This window comes from Cajanus cajan, chromosome 7 (assembly GCF_000230855.2).
Source record: "Cajanus cajan strain Asha chromosome 7, NIPB_CcT2T_4, whole genome shotgun sequence".
In the NCBI taxonomy this organism is placed as follows: Eukaryota; Viridiplantae; Streptophyta; class Magnoliopsida; order Fabales; family Fabaceae; genus Cajanus; species Cajanus cajan.
In genome coordinates, this window is record NC_138523.1 from 36,032,059 (window position 1) to 36,047,793 (window position 15,735).

Below are 15,735 nucleotides of genomic sequence, written 5' to 3' on the forward strand. Positions count from 1 at the left end.
CAATGACTGTTATGATACCATAAACGAGATTAGTCTATGATTTAGTTGATCTAGATATCTGTGACAGGATCAAAAATAAATTATATCAATTAACATTTTTAAATTGTGTTAAATATTTGAAGGAAGAGTTTTATTATCCATAATAATCTTATCTAACTCAAGCACAATCGTCCTTAATAAAAATACCACAAAAAATTAACCATTTTAATTGGCACAAATTTGCTTATATTTTAGATCAAAGAGAGTATATTATTGGAGACTTGGAGGAGTGTTAGTAACATTTTTTTAACATACTATTTTGAACATATTTTCTCTTATTAGTTGAAATTTTTAGAAATAATAAAATAATAATATAGAATCATTAAATAAGTTGGATTTAATTTTAAATATGACATTAAAAGAAATAACCTTAATACAATATTAAAGTTTTGAGGGGGACTAATTTCTGACGAAGTTGATAAATACTCCTTCCAATACCATGATAAAAATAAAAATAAAAAGTTGCAAGCCCCAAAGAATTTTGTAACTTTTGATCAATATATTTCAACTAATAAAAAAATTATGTTGGAGAATGTATTGCTTATATTTCTCATATTATTAATATGCTTACGAATGCATTTAGTTGATAGGAAAACATGAGTGTCTTGTGTCTTCACAATAAATTAAAGATATAATTTTTTAATAATTAATAATTTTAAAAATAAATCAGTGTTTCTTATTATTATGATAAAAAAATGCACCAATATTTTTTTATATAAAAAGGAAAGGTTTGTAGGAATAATTATTATAAGATATAACGTTACTAGTTATTGTTTAAAGATAAATAGTAAAGGAGGAACAATCAAATTAGTCCATGAGAACTCTTGAAAAAGTTACTTTATTTAATAAGCTTTTTTTCATATGAAATTTTATTAATTCAATTATTATTTAAAACTCAAGCTCCATTTCACTAAGGCAGAGCTAATAATCTGAAGGTGGAATTCTTAGCTTTATTGTTTGGACTTCAACTTGCGTGGAGGAAGAGATACTTCTCAATTTTATGTATTTTTGATTCTACGCATGAGTTGGATTTGATTAAGTAGGATGTTCGGAACAATCATAGATATGTGACAATCATTCACCACATAAAGGAGCTTTTAGCTAAGCCTTGGAATATTAGGCTTCTTCATTTGTTGAGAGAAGATGATAAGTGTGCTGATTTTCTTGCTAAATTGGGTTCAAATTCGATTTTGATTTAGTAGAGTTATAAGATCACCCGATGAAAGTTAGAGCCTCAACTCTTAGTTGACGTGAGTAGCATTCCGATTTTAAGGGTGTAATATATTTTGGTGTCTATTTCATTTTGTTTTCAATACATTTCCAGAAACAAAAAAAAAAAAAAAAAGAGAGTTAAGGCTAGTTAAGCCAACCACAAGTTTTTATGAGGGTTGCAATCTAGGAGTGGGAAAAAAAATGAACTGAATTGAATTGGTAATAGACAGAACTCTACTATAAAAAATTAAATTATTTGTGAAAAAAAAATGAGCTGAACTGGTCTAAAAAATGTGAACTGCACTAAATTGTTTAAAAATTGAATTAAACCAAATTATAAAAATTAAACTATTTTTATAAAAAAAAAGTAAAAATTAAATCTATCTAAAATGGTTCGTCTTAATGGATTAGTCGAATAATCTAACAGAATAGGCTTCAAAAAATTTATCTAAAAAGGTCCTGTCAATTTGGTCAAATTCGATAGGTCAATTGAACCATGTTGGACCATTAATTTTTAGGTTTAAAACCCAAAAAAATTTATTTGGTTTGATATTTTTTTTGTATTTTTTTTAAAATTTAAATAAAATAGAAAATAAAATAAAGTTGGTGAATTGCTTAATAGTTTACGTAGTTTGAATTTAAAGTATCATAACAGTTCAATTTAAAGTATCATAACAGTCTAGTGTAATTCGAATTGCAGATTAATTCAAATTTTCATCATGTAATTCAGTTTAATTTAATAAAATAAAAGAACAATTCAATTCAGTTTGTTTAAACTAATAGTGCAATTCAATTCAAACGAACTAATGTTAAGTTTAGTGTAAATTCTGTTTAGTTCAATTCATTTTGTTCACTCCTATTGCAATCTATAATGGGTTGGACAACAAAACTCAATTTTTATTTGGGCTTCTTAAATAAATTTAAGCTTATGAAAACTTAGTTTTCATGACTCATTTGTGAGCTAAATTTAAATCGGTCCATAGTCACATCCTACTTAAAAATGGCTTAAATTTAAACCCTAGCCAAAGTTGAAAGAATATATAAATCCTATATTTCACTGGGTATGTTTAAATCGAGCAAGTCGCGAAATATTGGGATTCAACTAAAAGTTGTAATTTTTATTCAAGCTTCTAAAATGAGATATAATTAAGTATAATGAAGTCTCAATTTTTATGGGATTTTATGGACTATTCCTAAACAATAATAGAGGTGTCAAATAAGTCGAGTTAGTCAGATCCAACCTGACTTACACGAGACAAATGTTATTTTAAGTTAGGTTAACCTGACCTATATTTTTTTTAGGTTTTTTTTTACCTAATTTAGTCCATGTCAAGTTATCGAGCCGTTGAGCCAAATTAGCCAAATTAAAAAAATATATTTTAAAAAATCAAATATATTTTTTTACAATGAAAAAAAAAATTATAACATGATAAATTTATACTATCATGAAACACCTAATATCGTTACGTGTATACAATTTTTTACAATCATTGCATTTGCATTTATTCATCCATTCAACTAAACCAACTTTTTCATAATAATTTCGTAGCTCAAATATATTAGACTTAATTTTCTTAACCTTTTTAGTATCTTGATCTTTATCATTAATACTTATACTCTTTTTTTTTTGTGCTTTCGTGAGCATAAGCACGAATGTAATTACGTTTTCATTTTCTTTGCAAAACGAAATAGATGAAGTCATCAAGGACACAATGAAAGAGGTATAACTCTCATAACGAATAATCTTAACTCTAAGCTTGTAATCATAACTCTGTAAGCGAATGTAAAAGAGTAAAAGCCTATTACTTTGTTATATTTTATTTTATTCTATCATTTTATAATACATTTACAAATTAATAATAGTTCAAATTATGAGTCTATAAGTCTGCGAGTCAACCCAACTAGAAACTATTTAGACTATTAGACTTGATTAAAATGACTAGATTCTGTTTAGATCATCTTTATTAAGACCTTATTTATAAGTTGACTAAATTGATACATCAAACTGATTGAGTTCAAATTGATAACTCTACTAAATAAAAAAAAATGCCAAATTTAATTCAGGGGCAAGTTTAAATTTTGTCGAATTCACTTTCACCAAACAACCAATTACAATGTCTTCCCCTTTACAACTCCCCCTCTCCATTTTCTTTTGCTCTATTTCATTACACGAAATACAAGTTTTTCAATATAGTTAAAATCAATACCATTCATTATATTTTCTTTCTCCATCATTGGTCAGTACTTTTTGAGAGAAATTTTTTGATGAAGGGACACTACGTGGTTATAGTCCTGACCTTTTTTATATGACACAATAATATGAAGAAATGTCTTAATAATCAAATATTAGAGAAAATAGATTATCATTTCGTTGTTTGAATATTTTTATAACGAAAAAAAGAACCACTTTGTCTCCTACATCCAAACTAAAAGGCAAGAAAATAATATAACAAAATGAAATGCATCTCATCACTAATTTACATAGCATAAACCAAGATTTGACTGCGTTTCCATTGTATTCCATGAATCCAATTCCGCGAGGGACAGAAGACAAGAAAATTTATTACTCCGTTAGTCATGCCGGGTTGAATAATACGTAACACACACATATATATATGGTTCGGTGAAGCACGAAAAATCCTTGGTTTTACACCAAGATTGCATCGTTTTCGGACACAGATCCAAATTGGAAGCAGTCAAGGACCTACTTTACAGTTACTGTACAACAACCACGAACTGTCAAGCAATGAAATGTCAATCCATATTCCATTTACATAGGGAGTCAACACAAGTTTGACCACCCACTACCCATTTCTATGCATTTCCTTCTAATCACTGGGACATACTTGCATTAAGCCATAGCCACTTGCACCGGATGCTAAATTTCACTGTTTAACCCTGCGTAGCTGGAGCCTTCACTTTGTCATAGTTATCAGGGTCTACCAAAAAGCTAGTCTGCCACCTAGATTCTCGCTACGTAACAAGTACTGTGCTGGCTGCACTTCATATCTACCAAAAGGTTCACTCCCCTCAATTATTTTTATTATTATTAAAATTAAAACTAAAATCCTTGTGAAACATGTCCAAAGGAATCAAATTGGTGAAGCATGAGGGTCGGTGCAATGGCGAGAGTTGAGATAACACACATATTTTTATGTTCAAATCCTGATAGTCATTCGAATAAAAGAGAAGGAATCAAATTGGTTAGCTAGGTAATCTGTGGATTGACTAGTGGTTAGAGATCATCATAAACTCATACTTTAGATGATTTATTTAACAAAAAGTCTGTAGTGTTGAATCTCCATTGTGTACAAAAAACCACTAGACCAGTGAAAGTTATATATAGAATTACGAACCGAATTAGTCTATGTCTCAGCAGCATGCTGGTGTCTCCTTGGTGGGAAAAAATAAAATTGGTTAGCTAGCTTAGCATTGCAACTAATAGTATTAATATCTAATCTCTTTCTGTTTTGACGGTCAACAACAATAGTACGTAACTCGTAGTTTTCAGCGTTTCACTAAGAATTCTTTGCATTATTTTATGCCTCCCTTCATTGCTCTCAAGGAAGAGAAGCCAAAAACGATAACATGGTTAAGACAGAAGATAAAACAACAATAACAATAGGGAGAACATGCACGACTCGTGGTGTTCGATATTCCTTTCGTTCGATCAAGAAGTGGGTCCCCCACTCACAACATCATCATCAATCTCTCACAAGTGCTAGCTACACTCTAACTCATCCCCCAAACCTTCAAGTTTGATACATGCTATCTCACAAGCTCATCAGAAACGAAACGAGTTCATTGGTTACTCGTGAATTGGCTCAACCCCATTGGCGAGCCCATGGAAGCAAACTTCGCAAGTTCTTGGGGTAGGAACTGAGGGCCAGCTCCTCCTCCTCCTCCACTCACGCCGAGAAAATCCCTTGTCAAATTATGCTCCACGGCGTTAGAATGAAGCTTCAGTTTCACTGGCTCGCTTTGTAACTGCCCATTGGTCTGCATCACGAGTTGGTCAAAACTGTTTGATGAATGCGTCAAAGAGCTATAGTCAGTTCCAGCAGTAGTAGCAGCTGCATTATTATTGCTTCCCAGCATCACGGCGTTGTTGTTATTGAGAGTGGTAGTTTGCGAGGAAGGTGAGTTCACCGCTCCAAAACTACCACTGAAAATGGAAGGGTTGGTGCTTCTGGTGGAACCCATCTGAGCTGCTTTCTGCAGAAGCGCAGTGGCTGACATGGGTGAAGCAGGCTTTGATTGCTTGTTTTGACCCTCACAATTATAAATAGTCGCCAAGTCCACCACTGTTTCTCCTCTTTTCCCAATAGGTAGTGACGAAAGAGAAAGATTTGCAGCACTGGTTGAATTAGAACCCACAGGCACTCCAAAATTGGACACCATCGATGATGAACCCATCAAGGCATTGGCCTGAGCCATTTGCACAATCTCAGGCAACCCTGAAGAGCATGATGACATGTAATTGGGCCCCACATCGGGAGCACCGTTGTTACTAATATTATTATTGTTATTCATATGGGGATTCCCCTGGTTCAACCATAGTGACAAACTTGGCCTTTGTTGTTGCTCCATTCCATTAAAATCCAAACGAAAACCATGTGGACCAAATTGAGGAATGCCACCTACGTTTTGAAGACCCTGCGCTGCAATTAAACCATGCCCCAAACCGTGCTGCGAGTTCATCACATTACTGCCCTCTTCACTCTTGAAATTTAGATTTGTTGTGGTAACTGAGGTGAGCCTCGCACTCTCTTCAGCCAAAGCATCGCAAAATGCTCTATGAGTAATGAAGCTGTCCTTCCTGTTCAAGTGTTCGAAATATCCAAAGAAACCCCATTAATTACCTCATCTCATCGATCCTTCAAAATATACATAAATTCAGGAAGCATTAAATTCTAAACTTAATGCCACGCACCAATGATAAAACCTCGGACATGTTACCTATATAAACATGCATTTATTTCATCTAGACACGCACATATATATGTGTGTATGTATTAATTAATTACCTGGAGAAGAGGGTGCCACAGTCGCATTTGTATTCTCTAGTGCCACAGGTTTTGGTGTGTGCTTTCCAATCTGATTGGACTGCGTATTTCTTGGAGCACTTTTCACACTTCCACTTCTTCTCGCCGTGCTTTCTGCTGAAGTGCTTTTTGATGCCAGTGAGGTCGCCGAGTGCCCTTGAAGGGTCGTGGTGGACGCAGGTTTGTTCAGGGCAGATATAAACCTTCTTCCTTACCTCTTTGTTGGACCTTTGGCGTAGCTTCCACGGAAGGTTGTGACCCCTTCGGTGGAGCTGAAGGTTTTGGTCTCTCTGGAACCCTTTGTTGCATATTTCGCATATGAAACGGTTCGTGGCCATGAGGGTCTTCGGGGAGAGAGCGATGACCTCGGCATCTGGATCTGTAATGAAAATTTTCAAAACACGTTTGAAAGGAGTGAATTAATATAATAGTGTCATGTGAAGTGCTTTGATCAATGAGTGAAGAAGATGATGGTGATGACCTGGTGTGCCTGGAAGGTTTCTCTTCTTCTTGGGAGGGGGGTTAGGTTTAGGGTTAGGGTTTGTGTTTTGCTCTTGATTGAAGGCTCCGATGGAAGTGGATAGGGAAAAGGGGTCACCGGGCATCATTTGCATATTAGAAAAAAGGGGAAAAGTGAAGTTTTAGGCTATATTGGAAAGGGTGGCAAAGCAGTGAGCAGAAGCAAACAGCGAAGTTTCAAAGGTTTCAGACAGTACAAGGAAGAAAACAATGGTTTTGGAGTAGCAAAAGCCAAGAAACGAACATAAATTCTTTTGGAGGGTACCCAAATTCTTTAAAGAGAGTGGATGGCTTTATATATATCGTTCTGCCAAAAGACAAGAAAAAGCCATAAACGAAAACTTGAATCGAACCAAAAATATTTAAAGCCTGAAAAAGAAACTATATTATACTAATGCATAGGCATGAGCTTCCAACTGGTGCTGATCTGGTTTCTAGCTCGTTTGTTTGATTTCATTTCTTTGAAGATAAAACCAAAAGCCCATATAAACCATAAGATGGCTGTAGATAACACTTCACCTCTTTTATCTCTCTTCTCTCTCTCTCTCTTGCTGTCTTTGGTCTTGAGACTAGTCTCTTTCTCATCTTATTTACTTGTATCCTCAAAGACGGTGAGCCATATGTTAGATGGGCCACCACACGCACATTACACACTCTCTCTCTCCCTCTCACACAGTCACACACAGGGACATACAAAAACAGACACAAACCACACGCACAATCGTGGGATAGTGTGTCTTGTGTTTGAGGGAGGTTTCTTTTGCCTTTTTGCCTAGTAAACCAGAAATTTGAATGTGAGGAAGTAGGAGGGTTGTGTCTTTGTAGTAGAGCACAAACTCCAATTGTTTGCTTTAAAAGCCGAAAATATTTTGAAAAGGCCTTCCAAGTACTATTAGCTTTTCGTTGAAGTGAATAAAAAAATAAATATATATTGTGATGAACATCTCGAGAGGCAAATAGTACGACTACAACCACTGCTAGTAGCAGTAGACTAATAGATATAGTTGGGAGGGTTGTTTGTTGACTGCTTGTGTTGTTGTGCATGCAGTAGATATAGGAAATCAAGGTTAAAAAATAAAAATGTTGCTAGCGGTTCTTGAGAACGAGCGAGGGGTAACAGAAAAAAAAGTGGTTTACCTTTATTAGAGGCTTTATCAGGTGTAGAATGATTAAGCCATAATTACAGAGATGAAGAGCACCCTTTTTTAGCATGCGAGAGATTAAATCAGATCAGAGGGTCAGAGAGTGATTCACGTTCACGTTCACATTCATATTCACATTCACTCACATAGACAACACGGACACTGATGAGATTGTAGTATCTGTATGTGAGAGAGTGTTTGGTTTGGTTTCACATGTGGGGTCCACTACAATATAGTGGGCCTGTGGGGGAGGGTTCTCTTTTCCCAATGCAAGGTGATAGGACCGTCCGTGATACCTCTGTCTCTGTCAGTGTGGGACCCAAAGATTGGACCGTGGGGGACCCTTCATGCACCGTCCAATTCCAAAAAGTGCGAGTGATCAATACTTGTGCATTATGTTTCATCACAAGAGTTTATTGCTTATGACTTCAATTTTTTATTTTTTAATTATGGTATTCAATACGAAATATCTCTATTATTATTGCTACTAGTCATTAATCTCTGTTAGAAATTATAAGTATATACAAGATTATTTATATAACAATGAAGAACATATTACTCATTGCTCATAGTTGTAGATAAGTCAGATCGAATCCATATGTATTTACAATTAATACGTGATTGATGATGAGTGATGAGTAAGTATTATTTTTAACATTGATTTTGAAATTATTGTGTGAACTTGTATCATAATTATTAGACTAAGAGACATAATTTAAGTAAGACTAAGAGTACACTACTTACATATATAGATTGAGTTGTTACTCGTTGACGTTGGTACGTACGAGTATACGCGTACGTATTTACGTTAGAATGGCACGAACATGTCTGGGAATGTGAACGTGTTGGTTTGGTCATCACGACGACGATGTTACCTCATAAAGGCTTAGGTTTGATGGGCTGGCCCTGCCTAGTTTGTTGCTCGCAGCAGTATCCTTGATGTGATCGCCAAAGTTTGTTTGGTGAGTGAGATCAACTCTGTTATTTCTTCGTTTCAAAAGCTGTTAGACTTGTTTCTTTCACAATAAATCATGTTTTATTGTGAACTGTTGTGTGTTGTAGAGAAAAGGACCCCACGAGAAATTCGCCCAAGAATAACTGAAATTGATGTTTTATGGATGGATAAAGATTTATTACCTAATACACTAAATCGTTGATTAATTGTAGAAGAAGGTTAACAACTAACAAGTCCAACATAATTAGACTTTTTAAATAGGTAGATTATGATTTATTTTTTAGTCTTTTATACAATTTTTGTTGTTGAAAGAAATAAAACAATATACAATAGTTACTGTTCTCCAAAGATATTGGTCTTCAATTATCAACTAAATGCATGATTAATGAACCAACCAAATTTAAACCATTTCATTCCATACTGTTAAAGAAATTTGACTCTTGACTAATAAAGTTTAAAAATTTAATTAGCACACATTGTTACACTATTACCTAATCATAGATGGACATCCATAATAATAAATTTCTCGACTTTTTGAAATAGTTATTTCAAAGGTTACGTATAAGGTAAAATCTATTTTATTGATGATGTAAAAATCTTTACACTTACATATATGAGAATTAAACCCTTAAATTAAATATATACAGTTACACACACTTCAAATTAATTTTAAAAACAAAAACATAGTGAAAATACTTAACATGTTCTAATATATTTAAAATATAAATACATAATAAAAATTTATAATCACAACTTCAAAACATATATGTTTAATAATAACCATTATTAATAGAATATGTCATAACCATTATTATAAGCTTACAATGTATAATACAAGTATGTCCAATAAATCAAAATTGTGTTCAATTTGAAATTTCTAATTTTCCATAAAATAAATTTGAAATTTATCCATTTCTTATGTTAATCTACTTGTGGTTGTGGAGCAAGCTGATCTAATCTATACTTAACAATTATGGCTTAAAAGAATATAAATTATATGGGGAAACCAAAAAAGAGAGTATAAATTGTACAAGTAATATTCCTAACCAAACGCAAACTCAAGGACAGATCTGAGGATTACTTGAGAGACAAAGACACCTCACCTTACAGTCACACTACCATAATTAATGAGATAATTACTTGATGATGACCGAGGCAAGACAATCATTTAACAATCTCTTTCTTTTGTTGGATAAAATTCTTATAATTGATCCAATTCAAAATAAGTAGATACCCTATATTTCTAACTACACTATATCTAATAATTATCACACCTTCAACATTTTTGAAAAAAAAAAAAAAAAAGTCATCCAGAAATCGATCGTACCAATGCACTACACGCACATGCACACACAGTTGCACAATCCCTCAATTCATACTCCTTTTCTATTTCAGATGAACAATAACTATTTAAGGAAGCCAATAATCTGCAGGTTATATATGTAATATTAGCCCAGTTCCTGCTCTACCATATGTAGTCCACGTGATTAAAGATTACTGAGTTTTGAAAAATTATATATTCCGATTCCTCGTCATAACTCCTTCTGTCTATTTCCAACAACCCTACATGTCTCGTGTGAGAACAAATATTGCCATCACAAGTAACAATGTTGGCCTTTTTCATTTCCATCTCAACTAAACCACAACCACTAAGGTTAATATGAGGATCACTGTTCCATATAGAGGGCACCGACTGTCTCAGAGAGATGCTCATTTTCTTCTCTAAATGGTTTTTTAGAGCCTTTGTACACGCATCATGATGGTCCATGTAAGCATAGACTAGTTGACTTTCACTTCAAAGGGTTAGATAGGGAGAGGGTGAAGAACCTTTACGTTTCCTAAGTAATTAATTATGCACTTAATAGGAGGACCATCCTACGTTATTCATACTCCTTTTTGAATCCATATGCATATAGTGGAAGAATAAGATCACATATATAGCTTAGCCTGTTAAAAGTAAAATGCTTAGATTGGAAAAATCCCTTTCTTAGGGCCATCATATCCAACAGCCATAGTTAATTAGATTTCTAAGCTCTTACCTCATTTGGTCTCAGCATTTAAAATATGGTAGTTAATGGTTTACAAACAGATGGGCCACTCCAATTTGCGTCTCCTCCTTCCACAATTATTTTGCGTGCACATATAACTAGAAATTAATTCCTCAATCAACATATTTCTTAATTAAGACTTTTTTCATACAAATAGTCACAAAACAAATCCTAAGTAACATAATTAAGAGTCTCAATTATCTATTATTGAAATTATTAGAAATTTCACATCAACTAAAAATAAAATTATAATAATGTATATAATTAAGAAGTAATATTTACCTTCAAAACCTATTTTCTAAGATTAAATTATGTCTAAATTTCATTTTGATGATATTATAGTTTATATATATCTTAATAAATATTATTAATCAATTGTTGTTGGACATATTGTGTAATTCACTATTAAAATAGTAATAAGATCATAATAATGCATATAAGTAAAGAATAATATTTATTGAATTTCACATTTATAATAGAAATGTCATTGATTTTAATTCCAAATTTAGTATAATATATTTGAAGCCAGATTATCTCCTTTAGATAATTTGTCTTAATGAAGAAAGGATTTCACTTTCTCAATTTCAACTTTGGCGTATTAAAGATTTACTAAGTGATTAAGATTGCATCATGGGCTAGCTAGTGTAATTGGTAAGGAAGAGAATTAGGTGGAAACTAGCTAGCAATCAAACCAAGAATTAGTAATGAAATAGAAAGATTAATTAGAGAATAGACTATAGTAGAAGGTGTGGGGGCCAAGGTTTTGACAATATTGTATTGAGGAACTGAATGAGCAGGATCGGCGCCAAGGGGTTACATCTTTTGAATTTTCACATTATTATAAATTGATGGAAATATAATAATTGAATTATAATAATTTGGGGAAAACGTAATGTGTTGTGTTATAAAAATATGAGACAACTCAACTGCTTTTGGCTTCTTGCATTCGGAGCTTCCCTTCCAATCTATATTATTTGTTTAATTTCCTCATCCTCATTTTGGTATCCTATGATCAATTCCCCCATAGTCACTCAGAAGCCCACGTGGACAGACATTCAAAGCCCCATGTGATAATTAATAATTTAATAATTAGAAAATATATACCAGAGAGACAGTGAAAAATTTTACTCATTTAAAATAAACATGCACGACCATGAAAAAGTATAGTGTCTTGTTCTTATTTCTTTAGTTTCAGTACAAGTGGTAGTATTTTTATTTACAAATTAATTAGTTTTATATGTGGATTAACAAGATCTCTAATTTGATTTGCATGTAGGTCCAATTAAAGGAATGAAACTCACAGGTATTATATAAAAATACATATATTATGTCCATTCAGATAACGACATCCCTCACATACATCCATTCCATGGATTTCCCATCTTCCCTATAGAGATCGACGGCCCCATATATCATTCTTGCTTATAAATTATAATCTCTTTCGGTGTATGCATGCTTAATTGGTCTTCGCTTGCAAATTTTAAACAGATATTCTGTTGTTGATTTCTAAATTAAATTATTATGATTTATTATCCATAAACGCGTTTTAGTGCTAGATTTTCAAAGCCTCTAATGATTTCTTACGTGTTGGTATATATATATTTGCTGAAGGTAGAAATCATAAATATATGGAAAAATGTGCATATGCATTACCAAGCATTAATATTTCGCAAGTGGATCTACTTTCTTGATTAGAAATCGATTAAATATATCAAAGCCAAAATCTTTATTTTATATATAGTAACATTTTAGTATTTTAGTACCCGTTTTGTTAGCATGAGTTAATATGGCTGGTTTAACCTAGCAAAACAGTGTAACACAAAGTTGTAATTAAGTATTTGGCTAAGGTATAATTAAAAACTCTCACTAATTAAGAATGGGAATTAATTTGACTTGTGAGGAGGCGGCTAGAGTTAGTTTGGATAAGGTTTAGGGCTCTTTAAAAATGATTTAGCTCCTCGCTCTCAGATAAATAAGATATATAAATAATTATATATATATATATATATATATATATATATATATATATATTCAAGGTTAAGGAAAAATGGATTAAATTAAAGATTAGATATTCAATATGTCACACAATAACTTTAGAATCTTGTATTTGATTTCGCATAAATAACTATTCAAACCAGTGACGTTTTCAATATCCCAAATAAAATTAGTTTTTATTCATTAAGTTAGAAAAGTGTGATCAGTGTCAGTTCAAAAGTGAGATCAACAAAACTCTTGTTTTAAATCTTAAAAAAAAAAAAAAAAAAAAGAATTATATTAATATTATATAATTTTTTTAGAGGTTTCATAATTTAAAAATCACTTTTTACATTTTTAAAAATTTATTTTACGATATTTATCTCTAAAAATATATAAATATAATTATATTTTTTAAAGAATTATCTCTAAATGTTTTTATTTTTTTATTGAAATATATTATTATTAATTTTAAAATTTTCACTTTAAAATATGGTTTAAACTATAATAATATATTGGTACAGCTTGACTGTGACTAACCAGATTACCCAGAAAGTCAATCATTTTGCATATAAATATTGCATTGAATAGTGATTATTCAATGTTTAACTCAGTGTTTTAAAATCCGGACCGACCCGGCCGGTCGGACCGGGAACTGGTGGTCCAGCCGGTCCGAATTTGAAGTTGGATCATTTATGCAGTCGACTCGTTTTAAACCGGATTGAACCGGTCAATTTTCCGGTTCAACCGGTGAACCGGTGGGTCAAATCAGTTCAACCACTTTTTTTTTTATAAATTTTTTTAAGGAACCATAAATCACAAAAATAATAATGAAAATTGAATCTCTTAATGAAAAAGCAAGGAGTCTTATTAAATATAACAATGACTACTTGTTCTAATATATTTGTTTGCAATATATACAACTTAAATAACTTTTATAGTATATTATTAATTTTAAATTATATATTTAATAATACAATATCTATGTAAATATTACATATATTATTTTCTGATATTAATTGCAAGCATATTATATATGTACATATTATTTATATTTTTAATTTGTATTAATATACCGTTTAACATGTAATTTTTTTATGTATTTTTTTACAAAATAAAAATAAAAATAATTTTAAATAAGATAGAAAAATTAAAATTTAAAATAAGATATGAATTTATTAAAATTTATAAGTATAAAATATATTTAATATGAATACTTTTTAATAAAAATAAATAAAAATCGAGTCATGCGGTTCAACTATAGTGACCCACCAGTTCAACCTTTGACTCACTGGCCCAGTACCTTAACCGGTTCGATGACCGGTCCGGTTTTTTAAACTATGATTTCACTTCATACATAATGTTAGTTATATATATAATTATACTGAATTACTGTTGTTCATAGTTGAGTTTATCATAATAAATGTCACCTTGGAATTGAACTTTTTATTTACATTGCACTTTGTGGATGCATAAAACTCTCAGTAAATCAATTTATTAGACAAAAATTATATCAATAAGAGTAAGTTTAATGATTTTATATATAAAAAAATCTTCTGTGTAACTATATACATGATCACTACAAAATGAGGAGGGTTCAAACGACACCGGTGTAACTTTTACTAAGTGTTACATCGCTTAATAACTTTATATTAAATGTGAATTTTGAAAATCCAACCGTTAAATTGAAAGTTCATATCTCTTATATCATATATGTCAAATTTTGTTAAAATTGAACAACAACTTGAAGGTAATTAAAGTGTTTATATTTTAGTATATTTTGAAATATATATATTACATCAATTTTGTTTTATGAGAATGAGATATCAAATCATCTTAGATTAATATAAAATTTGATATATATATATATATATATATATATATGATCTAAGAGATATGAACTTTCAATCTAACGGTTGTATTTTCAAAATTCACATTTAATATAAAGTTATTGAGCGATGTAACACTTAGTAAAAGTTATACCTGTTTGAACCCTCCTCTCTCTCTCTCTATATATATATATGAGGAGGGTTCAAACGACACCGGTGTAACTTTTACTAAGTGTTACACCGCTTAATAACTTTATATTAAATATTAATTTTAAAAATCCAACCGTTAGATTGAAAGTTCATATATCTTAGATCATATATGTCAAATTTTGTTAAAATTGAACAACAACTTGAAGGTAATCAAAGTGTTCATATTTTAGTATATTTTGAAATGTATATATTACGTCAATTTTGTTTTATGAGAATGAAATATCAAATCATCTTATATTAATATAAAATTTGATATATATATATATAGAGAGAGAGAGAGGAGGGTTCAAACAGGTATAACTTTTACTAAGTGTTACATCGCTCAATAACTTTATATTAAATGTGAATTTTGAAAATACAACCGTTAGATTGAAAGTTCATATCTCTTAGATCACATATATATATATATCAAATTTTATATTAATCTAAGATGATTTGATATCTCATTCTCATAAAACAAAATTGACGTAATATATACATTTCAAAATATACTAAAATATAAACACTTTAATTACCTTCAAGTTGTTGTTCAATTTTAACAAAATTTGACATATATGATATAAGAGATATGAACTTTCAATTTAACGGTTGAATTTTCAAAATTCACATTTAATATAAAGTTATTAAGCGGTGTAACACTTAGTAAAAGTTACACCGGTGCCGTTTGAACCCTCCTCATTTTGTAGTGATCATGTATATAGTTACACAGAAGATTTTTTTACTTCAGTATTTATTATTTTGGTTTCTTTTAAATTACCTGTT

The 15,735-nt window shown here is 31.3% G+C and overlaps 1 protein-coding gene across 4 annotated transcripts; it reads right to left on the reverse strand.

The window, feature by feature from the left end:
* Positions 1-4,755: 4,755 nt before the first annotated feature.
* On the reverse strand, positions 4,756-8,105 carry LOC109819003 (zinc finger protein JACKDAW). 4 transcript variants are annotated; one of them, XM_020384574.3, is made up of 4 exons: positions 7,953-8,105; positions 6,778-7,122; positions 6,279-6,675; positions 4,756-6,070 (listed from the first exon to the last, which is right to left on the reverse strand). In XM_020384574.3, the coding sequence occupies exons 2-4, from the start codon at positions 6,908-6,910 to the stop codon at positions 5,053-5,055; spliced, it is 1,548 nt and encodes a 515-aa protein (XP_020240163.1). In that variant the 5' UTR covers positions 6,911-7,122; positions 7,953-8,105; the 3' UTR covers positions 4,756-5,052. The 4 variants fall into 4 exon arrangements, with proteins under 4 accessions (XP_020240163.1, XP_020240165.1, XP_020240162.1 ...); XM_020384576.3 differs by lacking the exon at positions 7,953-8,105 and adding an exon at positions 7,335-7,900; XM_020384573.3 differs by lacking the exon at positions 7,953-8,105 and adding an exon at positions 7,208-7,900.
* Between the last annotated feature and the right edge of the window lie 7,630 nt (positions 8,106-15,735).

Bases quoted from the DNA above. Each gene is read 5' to 3' on its own strand.
- LOC109819003 (XM_020384574.3), bottom strand. From the start codon at position 6,910: ATGCAAATGATGCCCGGTGACCCCTTTTCCCTATCCACTTCCATCGGA. The intron at 6,676-6,777 runs GTCATCACCATC...TTTTCATTACAG, and splicing joins AAACCTTCCAGGCACACCAG to ATCCAGATGCCGAGGTCATC. The intron at 6,071-6,278 runs GTAATTAATTAA...ACACTTGAACAG, and splicing joins TGTGGCACCCTCTTCTCCAG to GAAGGACAGCTTCATTACTC.